This window comes from Aythya fuligula, chromosome 14, assembly GCF_009819795.1.
Source record: "Aythya fuligula isolate bAytFul2 chromosome 14, bAytFul2.pri, whole genome shotgun sequence".
Taxonomy (NCBI): Eukaryota; Metazoa; Chordata; class Aves; order Anseriformes; family Anatidae; genus Aythya; species Aythya fuligula.
In genome coordinates, this window is record NC_045572.1 from 18,532,121 (window position 1) to 18,550,214 (window position 18,094).

At 49.0% G+C, this 18,094-nt stretch overlaps 1 protein-coding gene across 1 annotated transcript; it reads right to left on the reverse strand.

Moving 5' to 3' along the window:
- Positions 1–480: 480 nt before the first annotated feature.
- SPRY4 (sprouty RTK signaling antagonist 4) lies at positions 481–14,830 on the reverse strand. The gene is made up of 2 exons (XM_032197093.1): positions 14,754–14,830; positions 481–4,496 (listed from the first exon to the last, which is right to left on the reverse strand). Exon 2 carries the CDS (start codon positions 4,448–4,450, stop codon positions 3,551–3,553), a length of 900 nt encoding a protein of 299 aa, XP_032052984.1. The 5' UTR covers positions 4,451–4,496; positions 14,754–14,830; the 3' UTR covers positions 481–3,550.
- Positions 14,831–18,094: the final 3,264 nt, after the last annotated feature.

Sequence of the window (18,094 nt, forward strand, 5' to 3'; positions counted from 1 at the left end):
ATGCCCCTGAAAAAAAAGGGGGCCCAAGAGGTGTTTCTCTGTCCCGGAGACTCATACATGACTCCACTGCGAGTTTCTTCAGCATTTGTCAGGGTTGGGGGGAAGAAGAGAGGGCAGAGGGCAGGTTACCCGGGGGCTGGCTGTGCTTGGGGTGCCCCAGCAATGGGGCCGTAGGGCTGAGCGACCCCCGGGGCCATGGGCTCGCTGCTCCCTCCATCACCCCTGCTGTCCATGCTATCAAACAACTGCTCTGGGGCTGCTCCCTGCTTGTATTCTTAGAAGAATCGCTATAAATATTCGTTGGGATATTTTTTTAATAGAAAACCACAACAGCCATTGATATATTTAACAATATATATTTATATATATATATAATTTCTAGATCAGTACATTCATCAGTACTTGTTTTTCTTCACAAACAGAAGAACTCTTACAATAGTAGACTTTCTAAAATAAATACTATTAAAATAGAGCTTCAAAATAAATATTCTATACAAAGAAAACCTTCTGTGGTAACTTTTCAGGGTGCACATGTGGTGGGGGTGACAACGGGGGGGGGGGTTATCAGCGTGGGGAGGGGAGAGGGAGCCCCCGGCACTGCGGCGGGGTGCGGGCTGCCCCGAGGGGGAACGCCGGTGCCCGGGGAGCTCGGAGGGGATTTGGGGGCTGCTCCTGGTACACACGGTGCTGCAAAGAGCCACCTGAAGCCCTGCTGCTGGCCGCCAGCTCTCTGGAGCATCTGCTTCATGCTCTGGGTCTTTGCTTGCGTGCGTGGGCAGCGCTCAGAGGCTGCACCCAGCCCTCGCCTCCGGGACCGAGCTGTGGGGGCCTCATGCAGCCACGGCCCGGGGCAGCGATCCTCGAGGAGGGGTTCGGTGTTAATTAGAAGCTGTTCGTCAGCTTGGCGGAGCCGCTGGCGTGGCTCCGAGTGCCCCCGTGTCTGCGCCCGCGGGATGTCTCGGGGTGGCAGGAGACCCAAGTACCTTCAAGGGGAGAGGGGGCATTGGGATGGGCGCAGGGAGGGAAATAAAGGCGAAATAAAGCCCCCCGGCCCCGGGGCAGGGGGGGCAGCGCCAGCCAGCTCCTGCCACCCCCGAGCTGCCCCACGGCGCGGGGAGCCCGAGGGTCGGGGAGTCACTCTGCTACATTTACCACTGCTCTAACACATCCACTAACGCGCTACAGTCCGCCAGCAAGTGATGGGCTTACATCATAGCAGGATTTATACAGGAAAAGAAACCAACAGAGAAATAGTTTACAGCTATGTACAAGGAAGGGCACAGCAGCGGGAGGCGGTGCGCGTGCACGCCCGCAGGCCGGCACGGGGGCGACCGCTCCGACGTTGCGTTTGCTTGCAGGAACCATGCATCGACACGAGGGGTTTGCTGTCGCCGATTTTCGGTACGGATCCCCCCCCGAATAGGCGAGGACAGAGGGTCGAAATGGCACGAAGCTGAAGGTGGAGGCCGTTTGGGTACTGTGTATACCGCCAGCCGAGGAGGGCTTCAGGCAGCTTCCTCTCCTGCTGTGTTTTCTGGCCTGATTGTGTCTTCGGAAAGTGATTTCTCTTCTTAAATACGCATACCTTATACATTCAACCAACAGTTCAGCTAACTGGGGGCTGGTTTTCCTTTTCCCTTTTCCCTTCTCGTTTGTGCAAGATAATATGTACAACCCCTGATCCCCACCTGCTTCCTTCTTTCTGGTGTCGCCATATGTTCAGCACAGGGATAAACCATAGGAATTGGTATCTGCGAACAGCCGTCGTATCCCTTTTCCTAGGATTTATCATACACAAGCTAGCACGTTATAAATATAAAACTTTTTTTTTTTTTTTTTTAAATTTCCCATTCAATAAATATCTACAATTAAACTTAACTAAACCCCAAGTCATCCAGGGTAAATTAATTCTTAAAACAAAAGACACCAGAAGTCCCATCAGTGCGCTCCTGCCAACCCCTACGCAGCAACTGTATTGCAACCAAGCAAATGGGATTCCTGGAAGTGCTACATGAGCTCTGCCTATTGCTTTGCTAATTAGAGATGACATTTCACTGTCACTGCTGTGCATTTACTGAGGAAATTTCCTCTAGTTAAAAAAAAAAATAAAGAAAAAGAGAAAAGAGAGACTAGATCAGTTTTCAGCATGCAACAAGTACCTACCTACTTATTACAGTGTTGCATGTTTGGACAAATATTTGTATTTAGCACCTTGGAGTTGTCAAGAGCAAGGGGTTACTGCATCTTCGGGGAGTGCAGAACAGGCCCTAGGACGAGTGCACAGAGCCGATGATTTTCACTTACTGAAGACCATGGGCAAATTCCTTAAATACGCTCCCTTCCCTCCCCTGGCTTTCCCTAGCATTTGTTAACACTAAAACAAACATTAAAAGCATTCTCTACACTTTAAAAGACACTTTTGTACAGAGGAGGCAAAAGTAGAACAGCAGCAATAGAAATGGGGGAATGGGATGTAATTCAAGCAGATGCCATTCTTCCCCAGGATGAAAAAAAATCTTAATATTTAATGAGCAAAGAAGAGCTTGTTCCAGGAGAGGAGGTACTGGGTTGATATCCTTATAAAAATACATCTACGTGTATCCTACACTTAGGTTTATGTGACATCTTAACGTCGCTCGAGGGCTTCAGAGAAACAAACCAACACTGAACAGCTCAACTCCACGGATTACGCTGAAATCGCCCTCGCTCCAGCAGCTGGGGAGCAAGCACACGTGGTGGATGGGATCTGAAGGAAAACCTTTTGCAGGAGGTTTGTAGTGTTGGTTACGATCAATATTCCACTGGCCGGAGCCTGCTGCTGCAGCTCACTGACGGGCAGAGCAGCACGATGTTGGCACGATGCGCAGAGCCCCGCCGGCCTTCTGCTTGGACAGCCCCCGAGCACGTGGGCTGGTGGGCACCAAGCAGAGCAACGTGCTGAAACATTATGAGCCCCTTGCACAAACAAACTGCTTGTTGACTTCTGGCTCCAACCCTCTGAGGGACACAGAAAGCTTTGGGAAACTCATGGTGTGCAGCTGCCCCTCCTAACGGCGAGCAGGTGGGGAGAGGGGAGGCGGGAGCGAAGCCGCCACCCTCAGCAGGCTGCTGGTAGCAAATCGGAGGTGTGAGAGGGAGTGAAAACAGGAGCCCCACCCTGAAGGTGAACCCAGTGCAGCTCTCTGTGGATGGGAATGGTATTGCTTGTGCTGGAGCCTGCCCAGTGAGCAGTTCATGGTTCCTGTGGTGTGCAGGCAGGGGGGCAGCTGGCCGGCTGAACCGGGAGTTGGTAAGCAGCTGGGCTTTGTGTGATGGACGTGGGTTTTCAGCCTTCACTCCAAACGGTTGAGATTCCTCCTTTGGCCCCATCTAGTTAGATTCTGACCGGTTCCAAAACCCTGAATGACCCAAAGTGCTTCAGTTTGTGGAAATAGTTGCTTCTGCTTTCTCTGAAGGCAAAAGGCTGACGTTATCCTCAGAACACAGGTTACGAAAAAGACAGAGCTCCACCTGCGGGGCACGTCCCCCCCCCTCCCATCTTCCCAAATTATCAAAAAGGTTTCTCTGGCCTGCTGGCTTTGCTCTCCGGCAGCGCCTTGCAAATGACACTGTTTGTGTTTTTGCATCTGCATCCGGGCCGGCTCACTTGGTCGTAGCAGCGCTGGGACAGCTTGACGCAGCCGGTGGCGGGCAGGTAGCAGAGCAAGCAGGGCAGCACCAGGGAGAGGGCGCTCATGAAGGACCAGCGGGCGCAGCAGTTGGAGTGGGAGCAGGAGCAGGGGTGGTCGGCGCACGTGCCCTCGTCGTCCTCGTTGGTGCAGTGGTAGAAGACGCCCTTGACGAGACACATGCAGGTGGAGTAGTTGACCAGGTTCTGTGCCGAGCAGAGGCACTCTTGGTTGCACACCCAGCAGGACGGCAGAGTCCGGGGCAGGGCGCACTCCTTGCACTTGCATTTCCCACAGGCTTCGCACAGGAGAAAGTGCTTGTCCAGTTCCTGAGACACGGGCCCCTTCAGGTCCAGGGGTTTGCAGTTAATCGCCTTGGGCTGAATGCGAACCGCTCGGGGCGAGGACTGCTCCGCCACGGGCACCGGGGCCATGTGGTCCAAGAGCCTTTGGTCTGAAGACGTGCTGCTGCTGCTGCTGATGGAGCTGGGGCGCCCGCTGAACGAGATCCAGGGGTGGGTGACGTCCTGCTCGCACCGCTGCAGGTGCGGGTTGGTCAGGACCAGTTCATGGGGGCCCCGGGGGCGCTTCTGGGCTGCCAGCTGGGAAGCGGTGGGGTTGTCGGTGTAGTCGTTCTCTATGTGGGTCGTCTTCATTTGGTCAATGGGCAGGATGGTGAGCGGGTGCTGCAGCCTCCCATAGGGGATCCGACTGTCCAGCAAGGGCTGGACCATCACAGAATTGGGGACAACGGTGATGTTGTGGGGAATCCGGGGCTCCATTGATGAAGCAGCCTGATTACTGGTGAGAAATCTGCTTGTCAGTGTCCTGGGGGGAAGAGAAGAGACAGAACAGGGGCAGGGGAGAGAGAGAGCGCATCGTTATTGAGGTAGTCTGCAACCCAGCCCAAGCAGGGCTCACTGCAGTGGCTGGTTATCACGCAGAAGCTCTTATCAAGACTACAGCTTGTGGCAAAGGGAGTTGGAGCACTTGGCCAGGTACAAAGTGCATTGCTTTCGTTGCTGCTGCTTTCCTCTCCCTAACCTTGGCCATAAAAAGCTCCAGCCTCGGTAGGGGTACCGTTACTGCATGCTCTCAAAGTGCTTGGTTATCACTTCTACTGATGGAGAGCACACCTCAGGGTTACCAGTGCGTATAAATATGTGCCTGTTTGTCAGCACAATACCCAAAATGACTTATCTGAGGTCTGGGGATTTTCCCCGATTGATCTTGTTCTCCACTGTGAAGCAAAAGGGTGACCTTCAGGAGCGTTGGCCTGGCACAAAAACACTTTGGAGAGCGGGACAAAACACTTGTCCTTGCTAACCCAGCGCCTGAATCTGCCTGTGGGAGGATGGCTTGGCTTCGGCGAGGAAGTGTCCCGTCTCCATCGGGAGCTGTTGGTTTAAAAGCCTGCTTTCAGCCCTCCTGCGGGAGGTGGAAGTTCTCGCTTAGCAGCTTGTCTGCTCGCAAGGCAGCGTGAGAGCGGATGGGGACGGATTACGGGGAGAGCGCACACACAGGTCAGACTGGCTCTCGGGAGGTGATATGTCACCTCACGCAGGTAATTAGGCTCCCTCCTTCAACACGCTAAGTGGACTAATATTTAGTTTAAGTGCTGTTTACTGGCTGTGCTGGCTAAGCCATCTATTGCTGCAGTTTCTAGTTTCATTGAAAGAGTGCAATTTATACTGGAGTAGATCCAAAGATTCAACAGCAGCGTAGGACAAGAAACCACAGGAAGTAACTAAACTTAAATCAAAGAACGGAAACTACTTGGTTCAAATTTAGAAAGTGCACATTGTTTTCTCGTAGATGTGCCATTTCCTTGCTGAGTGACCTTTATTCATAAATAATATAATGTTGGAGATCAGTATAAAGAAGTGGTGAGTACAGCTTCAGAGCAAGTTGCAGGAGGGGAAAAGCTTCTGGTATCAAGAAAAAGGAAACAGGGAACTGCTGAAGACATTTCCAGTTCTTTGTGTTCAGGCAAATAAATTAACCTTTTCCAACAGCATGAAAGATTTTAATATTACAGCAGACTGAAAAAAGTCAGGCTAAAACTGCATCTGATTACAACAATTAAAGTCACACATGAGAAATGTGTGCGTGAGAGTAAACATATGTGCTGCTCCTATATGAGCTTATCCCCACAACTTTAACACAGCTACAGAAACTGGAGCATGAGCTAATTATGCATTTTTGGAAGGAGAAAGAGAAGTACACTTTTGCCCACTTAAAAATGTTACTAGAGTCCACTGTTGGATTTGTAAATTGTTGCTGTGACAGAGTGCTTGGCATTTGAGGGGCTGAAAACCTGCCAGTTCCTCTGAGATCGATAGGAGACGGAGCTCGGGGGGGAACCTGGGGGCCAGAGCCGTGGTCAGCACAGCCCAAGCCTCCTCTGGGGCATCAGCATCATGTCCTGCCCACCGTGCTGCACAAGCTGAGCAGAAACAAGGGCTTTATCTATCAGTAATGGTGATTATTGTCGGGCAGTCCTGATGCTGGTACTCTTCACTAGTTAAAATTCTCTGCTGGGTCTTAGTCATTCACCCAATTTTTTTTTTTTTTATTTCATTATTCATAGCTCATTGACACCCTGGCTCTAGAAATAAGAGTTCTTAAAGCATCCATTTCCTAATTACTGCATTTGAGAAGTGAAAATAAGCAATGATCCTGACAACTGTGGGGCATGCAGAGCAGAAAAAGAAAGCAGGTTTCTTTTGTACATCAGGATCCAGTGTCATGACAAAAAAAAACAACAACAAAATGCTAAAAGTCAGAGCTTAGCAAAATAGTTCATTCTGTATTGGCTAGGTGTTATGTTTGTAGGAAGACTTCGATCTCACAGCTGTTTTTTTTTCTCCCAAGGAGAGAGGCAGCTGTTCTGGCTGCTGAGAGACAGTGCAGCAGAGCTGATGTCAGCTGGGAGGCAGCAGAAGGAAATGGTGGCATGCTGAAGGGGTGACATGCCCGTCCGTCTGTCTGGCCTTTCTGTCCCTGGCACCGCTGCTGCCTTACTGCTCCGTAACTTGTAAATAACCTCTGGCATGTGGCTCTGTGCTCAGGTCCCAATTCAGCCTCACTTGCTATCAAGTCTCTGGAGTTTGGTGCCTTTGCAGTAGGTTCAGGCTGGATCCACAGATCATTACTTTAAGGCACCGTGTGCCAGCGCTGAGCAGAGCTGTTTACCCCCAAGGCAGTGTCCGCCGCCTCTGACCTGATGCTGATTTTCCCCAGACAGCAGCTCTGGCCCTTGGTGGGGCAGTAGAGGTGCCCTGCAGTGCTCGGGGGCTCTGCCTGGGGTGGGAGCACGGCAGCAGCAGTGGCTCAGGGTGGTTTTTCCATCAGCCCTGGGGCCGCACAATCAGCGATGGCCCTGGCTGGTGATGGCATCACATTGGAGTCGGGTCATTGGGCTAACCCAAAGGAAGATCATAGCTACAGGTAGCAAGCATGCGACTCCTAAAATCCCCAAACCTGGCAGTGCTCGGTGCTCAGACGTGGCCATATGCAGGCATACGTTAAAAGAGGGCTTAACTGAGATAATGCTAATCAGGATTTCAGAGTTAATTATCACAGGAAGGAGATGAACCCTGGACTAAGAACCTCACTTTAGGTTAGTTAATGTTGAAAATTATTCATTGTCTTTTTTTCATTATCATACTGCTTCAGGATGTCCTTCTAACAGGACAACTCATGCTGCAGAGCATGGGCAACGAAGCACTGACACTGCAACCAGAGCCCAAATTCCTGCTGCAACCAGTGAAGGGAGATGTTAAGGCGGGGCAGACCCCACAGATATTTGGGCACAAGATTTCCTCGGGTAAAACCTCTGGAGCCAGATAAGCCCCAGCTGTCCCTGTTCCCAGACCCCTGCTCCAGACAATGTCCCTTCCTGCAGATCACCTTCAAAACACCGCAGGTTCACACCCCACCAGGTTTTGGTCCCTTAGCTTCTGCCCTGCCTTCTCACTCCCCAGCAGAGCCTTTCCAGTTAACCGCTCGCACTTTGTGAGCTACGCTTAAGCAAGGCAAATTTCTGATATTTATGGAATTTTCCAATTTTCTACATTGCTGCTGATGGTTTTGTCGCTGGAAGTTTCAGTGGCGCAGTGAGATTGCTGGTGACAGATCCAGGACATCTCCAGTGCTGAACTCGAGCGTGAGCCGGGTGCCGTTGGTTCTACGGGGAGGCTCTGCCCTGCTGGGATCTGCCTGATGAGAACAATGACGGTAATTTATGGGGCATTTGCTTTGGGTTTTTGCATCTGTGTGCTTCCCCTGGCACATGCCTTAAGCATGTCTTTCCCTGAGCTGTCTCTGCTTTAAGCTTGATGTCTGTGTCCCATGAAAAGGAGGATTTTGGGTTTCGTGGCAGGCATCAGTCAACCTCACTGAGAGCCTTCAGCAGGCTGACCTGTGAGAAACCTGAGCCACAGCGAAGGGCAGGGGGTGCTGTGTTTGTGCGGCAGGAGTGGGCCCTTCTCTCCTAGCAGGGCAGAGGGATCCCATAAAGCTCTCAGGTTCAGGACTTGTGCTGGAGCAGGAGCAAGTCAAGAGGCAGACTGCTCCCACAAATTCTTGTAGGCTGAGGTGCGCCTGCCACGGTGCATTCACGCATCCTGATGACTTCCCTGGAAGACCCCAGAGACGTCAGAACTTGGCCTTTTTTGGTTATTGTGCTCCCCAGGGGGGAAACGCAGCTGCAACCAGTCTGAAACAGTTCCAGGATGGCCGAACAACACATCGAGCCATCCTCTGAAAGGCAGTCAGCTCGCAGGGAGACAGAAGGATGCAGGATCCTCCCGGGGAGCCGGGAGGGATGATGTGCACTCGCTCCTGTTCCAGACATGGACACGGTGCCCTTCCTCACCTCCCTGCTAGCCCATCCCGCACGCAGCCGCCTGTCAGCCAGGGTGACGCTGCCGTACACTGACTTTGGTGCCTCGGTTTGCAGCCACATCTCCAGTCCAAATAGTGGTCGGGGTGACCCGGCACAACTTCAGACCTTGAAGAAGGGTGCACTCCTGCCTTCCCCATTCTCTTCCCCGTAGGCAAGGCCCTGAAGCTGCCTGGTGAAGCCCCCAGGCTAACTGGGAAGGGGCTGGGTACCAGAGACAAGCTGCAAATGCCAGAGCCCTTAAGGATGAAGGGTTCTGCTCAGGCTCACCTGCTGGGGTAAGGCAGGCCTGGGTTTTGTGAAGCCAGCATTGTGAACAGCTCTGCTCCTTCTGGCAGTGTCAGTTGGGCACTGCTCGCAGATACTGAATTAATTGCTCAGATTGAACAGATTTAATATAATGAGATGTGCCATTTACAACTGTAGATTGAGGCAAACAAAAAGAAAAATAGGAGAAGAAATGAAGTGGAATAGGAGATTTAAGATGCTTAAGCACCATACCTCCACAAAAGCTATGAAACTTCTTGTAACGCCTTTGTAACACACTGTACTAATTCAGTCCAACCGAAAATTGCATTTTAATTCTGAGGAAAAAAGTGCCATACACAGTACTTGTAAATGAAACAGCTTAATCTTTGATCATCAGTAATTACAATATTATAGCATTAACATGAGCACAAATTCACTGGGTGCAATTGTACAGGCAATTTTCTGAACGTAGTCAATAGGAAGGAAAACTCATGAGTATGTTCTTGCATTGGGATTTATTCATTCTTTAGAGGCAGGTGAAACAATGAAGCTCTTTTCAAAGCAGAAATGTCAACAGAATCCCATGTAGAGAAAATTTCTCTTCCCCCATGCCATCCGGGGACTGTATGGCTGCTCACCACATACAATTTTGAAGTCAAAATATATTCCCTTCCAAGGGAGCTGTGTCAGACTCAAAGACTCAAGTCCATAAATGTGCTGTAGTTTGTTTCATCTCCTCATCTAGGTATTGCCAATTTAAAATTACTATTATACAAGATAATTACAAATCCTAAACTTGTAGGAAACCAACTGTTATTTTAAAGTGTTTGGGTTTTTTTTCAGACTCAAAAGTTTTGTGAGATTCTTTAGTCAAATGAAGTTAAACCAGAAATGATCTTACGTTTTAATAGGATTTTGGACTTGCCTATATAATTTTTATAGAAAGCTACATCCTTGTGGGCAATTCAGTGAGAAAGCCATATAAACCCACAGGAAAGCTCATGCACATTAATGTCTTCAGAACAATTTCTGCAGTTGAAAGCAATAAGGTTCTAGTGTTTTATTCTCAAAGTGGAGTCGAATAACTTGTCTTCCAGCTACTGAAAAACAAAATGGACCTTGGATTAAATATTTAATGAGTGCAGACATGCATAATATTCATAACTGTTTCTATTACCTATTAGTTACTAGTTTTAATATGTCCTCTCTCATATGTTTAACAGCTCTCTAGATGTGTGCAGTAACAAATAATGACAATAAGGGACTCTGGTGTCCAGAATTAGGTCCTGCATGGAAGCAATCCCACTAAACTGCGCCCTGGAAGGCACCGGTGTGATCCTGAAACATTCCCAGTGCCCCCAGCCAACCGAAGTCAGCAGGAAAACGGGACAGCCTGATGCCATGCCTCACGTCCTGCCCAGCCAGTACCACGTGCAGAGCATCCCAGTTCAGCCCCAGCCACCTCTGAAAGCTGCAGAAACGCTCACCAAGCAGATGCTGGTGTGCCTGCACCTGAACTCGGCCTTAAGTCTCAGAGGAAAGAAAGGCCAAACGTGCTGCTTGGGGTCCATATGCTAACAGGGAGACCGTCATTATGTTCAGAGAAGTAGTGCAGCAACTGAAAATTCCTGTACTTCATAAGCTGCAAGTACCAAATCGGGGCACTTTACTTCTTTCTGATGCACTTAAGCCCTAACAGCCCCTCACATGCAGCCTGTCCCTGCCGTTGCATCCAGTCGGCACCAGCGGCACAGAAGAGCTCTTCGCCTTGCCAAACCAGGATTGGTACTGGGATTACTGGCACTGGGTTGTCCCATGCACCTTTGTACCACAGCTCCTGCCCCTCTCTGAGCCTGGACCCATGTCCTGTGTGGCTGGGAGCAGCTGAGCCCACAGGGTCTGTGCGATGCTGCCTGGAGCCCTGGGGACACCTTGTCCTGCCGACAGCGGGGGGATGATAACAGCACCCAGAGAGCCTTCTGCTTCCTTGCCATAGCTAGGGAAGCATTTTCAGCATAGTAAAACAAACCTGACTTTTCAAGAAGAAATCGTATTGCTATTTTCCAAAGAGTGACGCATCGCAAGCTTTTGTGAGGTAGGGATGGAGAAACTGCCCCAGAGAAATGAGGCCAAATCCTGGTGATGTCAGGGAGAGCCTTGCAGGGGCCGTGGTAAGGCCAGGGCTGCCCACCTGCAGCTTTGCTTTGCTCGGTGATGGTGAGGAGACACCAGAGCTCTTGGAGTCTTGTCACCTGGCAGCTGCATCGCACCTCCTCTTGGCTACCGTGATGATCCTAAACCTGCTATCATCCACACAAAAGCTGAATTCCCTTCTCAGGGAGAAGTCACAGTCACCTAATTAAGATTAAAATATTTGTAGTAATGGTAGCAGTAAATGTGCTGTAGAAATGTGCTCATTTTCTTTGCTCCACAGGACGCATGAATTTCTGAGGCAATGGGGCAAAAGGAAGAAAATCAAAAAAGCAACAATATCTTTATAGATATATCAGAATACAAAGAAGCTATCATAACTGAAATGAACATACTTCAAGCAGTGTAGTGTCAAGGGAGGCCACATATTCCAAGGCCTATGCAAGTTGGCACCACTCAGAGTCGGTGGTAAGCCATGTAAAATAGTCGTTCTTCTAATTTATCGCTGCTTTTGTAACAACCATGACTGTATTCGCTCTCTTCTGTCATGGTTTGGTTATACAGTCTAGAAAAAACTTGTCTTGAAAGAGTTTATCCCAGCTGCATGCAGGGCTTTTGGGCAGCAGAGATGCCTCCTGTCCCCATCGGCTCTCCAGTCCCCAGCCCCTGGCTGAAGCTAGGTGGGGAAGGGAGAAACGCCTTGGATGTGCCGACAGCAGAGCCAGGACATCTGGCCCCAGAGCTATCCTTGACAGCAAGGAGGACTGGCAATGGGGGATCTGCAGGGCCTGGCAGACCAGTGGGGGTGGGACCGGCTGAGCCTGGCCTGGGCGAGTCCCCGGGGAGGCCACACGGCGAGGGATGGTCCTCGTCCCAGCCAAGGGGCTGCTGGTGAGGGGACAAAGCCTGCTGCTGCCTTTGCGTGGCATTGAGGCCATCCTCTTGCCCAGACCTCCCAGCAGTGACAAGGGACACACTGCTGCTGCCTGAAGTCAGAAGGTTCAATAAAAGCTTTTAACGAAGGGTGACTACGCTGTGAGTTGGAGGAGGCCTCTCCGTAAGCACATTTTAAATGTGTGATTAAGAATAATATATAATGTTGGAGTTCATTAAGACTCAGTTAGGCTGTCTGAATTTTGAGTTAAGCTGTGATTATTTTTTTCTTTTTTTAAAAAAAAAAAAAAAAAAAAAAGAAAAGAAAAAAGAAAGGAAAAAGCTCCTTTCCATGAAGTGCGTTACTAATAAAAAATATTTGTGTTGATTCTTTTTGTTTCCCTCCTTATCAGCCTTATCTATCTAAGAAAAGCTAGAATTTTCTCTACAAGTAATAAGGAAAAAAAAATAGAAAGCTTATTAGGGAAACCTGCCATTTTTAAAATGAGACACTAAATTCTTGCCAGAGCTTGGAAATTCAGAAGCTGGGAAATGAGACCCGTTGACTTCCAAGAAGCTGTCTCTGTCCAGCTAAAGGCTGTTCCTACGGTGTGAGTGAATAAAGCACATTTTGGCCCATGAACATTCAGATCTCTAGGGACTCAAATTTCTTAGTCAAGGCCTTTTACTGGATAAGAACATTTATTTTAAGGCCAGAAAACTAAGCTCAGATATAATCTATTAAGCTAATGGTACTAAATGATGACCATATTAGAAAGATTTTACATTATCTGACGGAAATATGTCGTATTGGATTTAAAAAGAATAAACAAACAACATTGTGTGACTTTGCCTATAAAAAGGCAATTGTAAGTACTGGGCGGAATTTGGAAAGCTGTACAGCAATATGACTAATGAACTTTTTGCTTTTACAGTTAGTATTTGGAAAACTATCAGAACCGTGAATTAATTATTGCTGTAGTATTGCAAGGGTGGTAAATTTCATTTCACTGAAGTCCGATTACAATTTTATTTGTGAGGTGGTGGTGGGGAGATTGCTTTTTGAGATGTAGCATTTCCCAGTATGATCTGGGAATTAGTCATGATTCCATGAAAACAGCTTTTGTTTTGCTGTTTCAGGAGGAGAACAAATAATTTCTCCCCTGCACATACCTCACAGAGAATTTCAAAAGGACTGCAGTATTCAGAAATAGTCCTTTTAATTTTATAATACCAATATAGAGTCCCTTCTAGCAACAGAAACACAGTAGCCCATGGAAAATGGCACATTTATCAATGAGACATCCCCAGTGGGGTTCCAATAACTGAGAACAACCCCTCCTCCTGCTATCATTCATTTTTATATGGAGAAGGGGGAAGCTAGTCATCAAGATCATTGTGATTCAGTGCACAAATTGTAGCTTTATTCTTCAACCCAAAATAAAGAGAGAGGGAGGAAGTCTTAATATTGGGAAAGCTGGGTTTTTCTTTACTTAATTAAACAACAATTCCTAAGCTGATTTTCTGACATATTGTACCCTTTGCATGGTTTGGAAGAAAGGGAGCAGCTGAAGAAGTTTTAAAGAATCTAGAACATGCCTTTTCTAGTCTGGATTAATCAGAGATGTTTTTCATTTTGTTCTGCTTTCCTCTCTTACACCCTTTAAAGAAAAAGTTGGATTTATAAGGGATTTAAATAAAGAAATCAAACCCATCTCTTGGTCACTTCAGGAAAAAGCGTGAAGCCTTTTCCTCCTGCTGATTAATGCTGATATTCATTTGCACTGCCATTTCCAAGGTCTGCATTTCCAGCCCTGTTTTCCTCTAAGACCTTTGTGCCTTTTATATGCCCCTGTCTGTTTTTTCCATTCCCCTTCTGATAATGAATTTTCAGAACATGTCGTCTCTAGGCTTGTCTTTCTCCTGTGACGCCAGGACTGGTACCAGAAAATAAAATCCTGGCTTATCTTTGCTACGCAGTTGGGAGAGAAGAGCAACCAAGACAGGTTTTTCCCTCTCTATATAATGTACTTCATATATCTTTATGAAATTATTCTAGACATACATTTTTATTGCTACTAGCCTTTAAAATATATAATCCATCCAAATTTAAAACTGAAGCAACCAAGTGTACAGCAAGACAGGGAACAGAACAGTGATGGAATAAAGCAGTAAGGCCAAAAACATCAAAAAAAAATAAAAAAAAAAGACAGATGTATGAAATAAAATGCTAAAGAGCAAAGGTCGTGCAGGAAAGATCTGACACACCAGTGGCTGATCTCTGAAGTGTCCTATTATGGAGACAGCTCAGAACTACTTGACACTAGCAAGACGTATGGCTTTGGAAAAGAGAGAAAATATGTAAAATCGGCGTTCTTATTCCAAAGTAAGAAATACCCAGTTCTTCTTTGTCAGCCCAGGTGACCATACGTTTCTGATCCCTTGCGGAGGAAGAAGAAGACATCCCTCCAGCAGAAAGAGGAGCCTCGCTCTGTTATAAAAGCCCTGCAAATAATCCCGACGCAAGTGTGGCAAAACCTGCCTGCCATATACGTACATCAAATGCAGATGTTGAAAGGACGTAGAAGAGAGGCATAAATAAGAATTACAGGCGCACAAACGCGAATTCTGGAGGAAGCCGGAGATTTCCTCAGAACGCCAAGACTCCTCTAGGTTGCGAGGCACCAGCAGCCATCTACTACTCCGCACGGCCGCGGATAACTGCTGCCGGAGAAGTCACCGCGCGAAACGCGCTCCCGAGCGCCTTGCAGCAAGGGGACAGGCGATCGCACGCAGCCGGGGCGCACGGCTTCCCCTCGGGGAGCCGCTCGGGGAGCTGCCCGCCTCGTCCAGCCCCGTCCAAGCCCAGCCCAACCCAGCCGAGCCCCCGCGGGGCGCGCACCTACCGGCAGCAGCGCGCCCAGCACCATCGCCCGGCCGGGGCCCGCGGCAGGGACCTGCGAGCGCCGCTGTCAGCGGCTGCCCCGCTCCGCCGCCGTGCCGCAACAGCCGCTGCCTGGGAAAATGGCTATTTTATGAATGGGAGGGCAGCGCGCCCCTCTGCGCACGCGCGGCCTCGCGGCTCTATGAATGGGTGGGCACCGGGGCGCCAGCGCGCATGCTCGCCTTCCTTTTATGAATGGGGCCGGCGAGGCGCTCGCGGCGGCCGGGCACGGCCGTGGCCCGCTGCGGTTTGCTTTTATGAATGGAGGGCAGCGCCTGCGCCTGCACCGCGCCCCCCGCCCGCGCCTGGAGGTAACGGCGGCGCTGGGGGGCACCGGCCCCTCCCCGCCGCCCCCTCCCCGCGGCTGCACCCCTCGGGGGGGGATGCGGGGTGGCTGGGGGTGGGCACTGTTCCCCCCCCGTGGGCGCTGCTTCCCCTCCCCGTGGGTGTCTGCCCCCCCGTGGGCGCGCCGCAGCCCGGTGAGGTGGGGAGGGGAGGGGGCGAGCGGGGCCGGCAGCTCCCGGGGGCGAGCGCTCGTCCTGCGCTGCCGCCGGCCTCTGCCCTGCCCGCGGACCTGCCTCGCTCCGTTCGCCGCCGTACCGGCACGGCCGTCCTTCTGCTTATGTGCCGCAGCCTGCGTGTTTGGCCGGCGATAGCTACGTGAAAATGCCGGTAAAACCTGCAGCTGTGTTTCCGTGGGGGTATGTGCAACGTCTAGGTGTGTTTTCTGGCTCTTTTTGAGAAGATGAGGGAGGTAGGATGGAGCCGTGCAGCTCCCACAAAACCACCAGGAGCAAGATGTCCTGCTTAATGGAAGTGAGGCGTTTTATGTTGCTGTCCGCAGCTTTGCAGCTTTTTCCTGGTTTAGCTTTTCGTAAGCCCCGTTGGATCCCATCCTGGGTGCACTGCAGGCAACGTGAGGCAGGCCCTCAGGGTCAGATTCTCAAATGATCTTTAGCAAGCAGCTGTTGTGCTGCTGTTAGATATTGGAATCCCCGAAAACCTTGCCCTAACTGCGTGCTGAGAGCTCTGCAACATCCTTATATGCTTCAGTTTCTGTTCAGCAAATGGAGATTGTCTCTTAATTCTCAGTTGGTACAGAAATGGCTACAGGCTGGGGCTTTGTGTGCAAGGTCCTTCAGGATCCATGCAGGCAGGTTGCTTTACAGTGAAAATGGATGAAGAATAATGATTTATTCTTTTTTAATACATGAGCACAGTAATCTTCAGAGTACAAACCAAACCCCATTTCCTGTTATATTTATGGCACATATTTAAGAGCTTGCACAACACTGAAAAAAAGGTCCATGTTATTTATTTAGTGCTAACATGAGCATTGTACATTTCTGCCTCATGGAAAAGATTTCTCTTCAAGAGTGTGTGCTCAGAGACTGACTGTTTAGTTATGTATATGTTTGTCTCTGAGGGCAGTGACCTTTCCAAGTGGGAGCAGTGTTCATGGGTCATGGGCAAATGCAATTTAACAAGGAAAGGACAGAAGAAGGGCAGTCTCTAAAGAACAGCTTATCTGAGTGGTACACAAAATATCAGACATCAAATATACAAGACCGATGCTTTCTTTTAAGAATAAACAGAAAATGTTTGTTAAGAATGTTGCTTTTTTATTGGTAGTGTTCTTTACAACACAGTTTTGGAAGGTTGTACATGCCAAGGAATTCTGTCTGATTTTGAAAATTAGCAAAATAAATGGGCAATGGAAGGAAATGCAATTTTAAGAAGCTTATATAAAGGGAAAAGCCACAGAAATAACATCTCACTGTATTTAGTGCTGGAAACCAACTCAAAGCTGAAAGACTCAAATGTCTGAGCAAAAAATCTGCTCTGTGTTTTTCAGCAACAGCATCTGCATTAATTTTAAGCCTTGATTTGAATTTAGCAAATGTGCTGTAACACTGCAGCAATGTGAGAGTCAAGCATCTCAGAGCTAAGGCTTTTTTATCCGAATACTGAATTCTCTACTTCAGGGTGATACTTACCATAAACGTGAGGGAAGACCTCAGCTGCAGTACAGTAATCATCTCCCTGCGAGACCCTAACTGCCTACATGGCAATTGCAAACTACTACGTAGTAGCAAAGAACGCTGGTGGGCTGGTGCTATAATTACACAGAAGTTATAGGCAAAGCCCAGCTAGATGGTGTGCTCTTAACAAAGCCCTAGCTGTAAAACAGCAGAGAGGAAATAAGAATTATTATTCATCCAGGGGGGTGGAGGGGGAGGGAATGGCGTCTAGCCATGATTCTAGGGAGAGAAAGTCGAAGCTGCAGGACTCAGAGTATTGCTAGTACTGCTGCCTGTTGCATGAAGTCTGCGCATGGAATTCTGGAATGGTGAATCCCTTTGAGTTAATCCGTCTCTCCTTTCTCCCTCTATTCCTGCCTTCCCCTATTGGGCCACTTCTTCCCTATAGACAGGGAGGTTTCTTGCTAGAGTTTATCGTGTTTGCTGTGCTCAGGCATGTGAGGCTGCTTTGCACTGGAACTGAGTGTGGATTCCTCCCAGCTGCTGTCCCTGTTCGTACCAGCTGGCCCTGGTTTGGGTCAAGATTCCCAAGCTGAACTGTGGGTCACTGAAGCAAAACCCCATTGAGCAGGCAGTGCCTCCTGGCACTTCCAGCTTTCCTTTGCAAAGAGGAGGAACTGCGGGCACACGTGTGGCCGTGAATGTCCCTGAGCCAGGAGGTGGGCACACGGGGCTGAGCTGTGTGTAGGGCTGGCCTCTTCCCCACTGCTGGCCTGGTGCTCATCTCTGGCCCTCCGATCTCCTTGTCCTCTGTAGAAACATCGCACTACCACCTGGAGGGATGAGGTTGCCCACACAGAGGGTTCTGTGGTGTTGATGAATGGCACCAGCAAGGGATTTCATGTTACCATGGTGTGACGCTGGAAGCTGAGGCTCTAGGAGAAATGCCACTTGTCCTGAGACTTGTAATGTGTTTATACGTGTTTGCAGTGCCAGAGATACAGAGCTGGCATGCCTTTTTTTGTGCAGGAAATTAATAGCTTATTCATTTCATGCCCATTTAAACCCTGAAATTGATGTAGATTTCTGAACATGATTTCTTTGCTGGGGTGATTATAGTGTTGCCACAACTGCATTGCCTGTAAAGTGAATTCCTTGATTCTTTTCTTGCTTATCCTTAGAAAAGCAAAGAAGCTGCCTATGTTTTGTGATAGAAGATACATCCCTATTTTCTTTAGGGCTTTGCATTAGTTTGACTGTCAGGTTTAGACCATATTTGTTTTACTGAAACTGCATGTAGCATCAAAATACTCATCCAGAT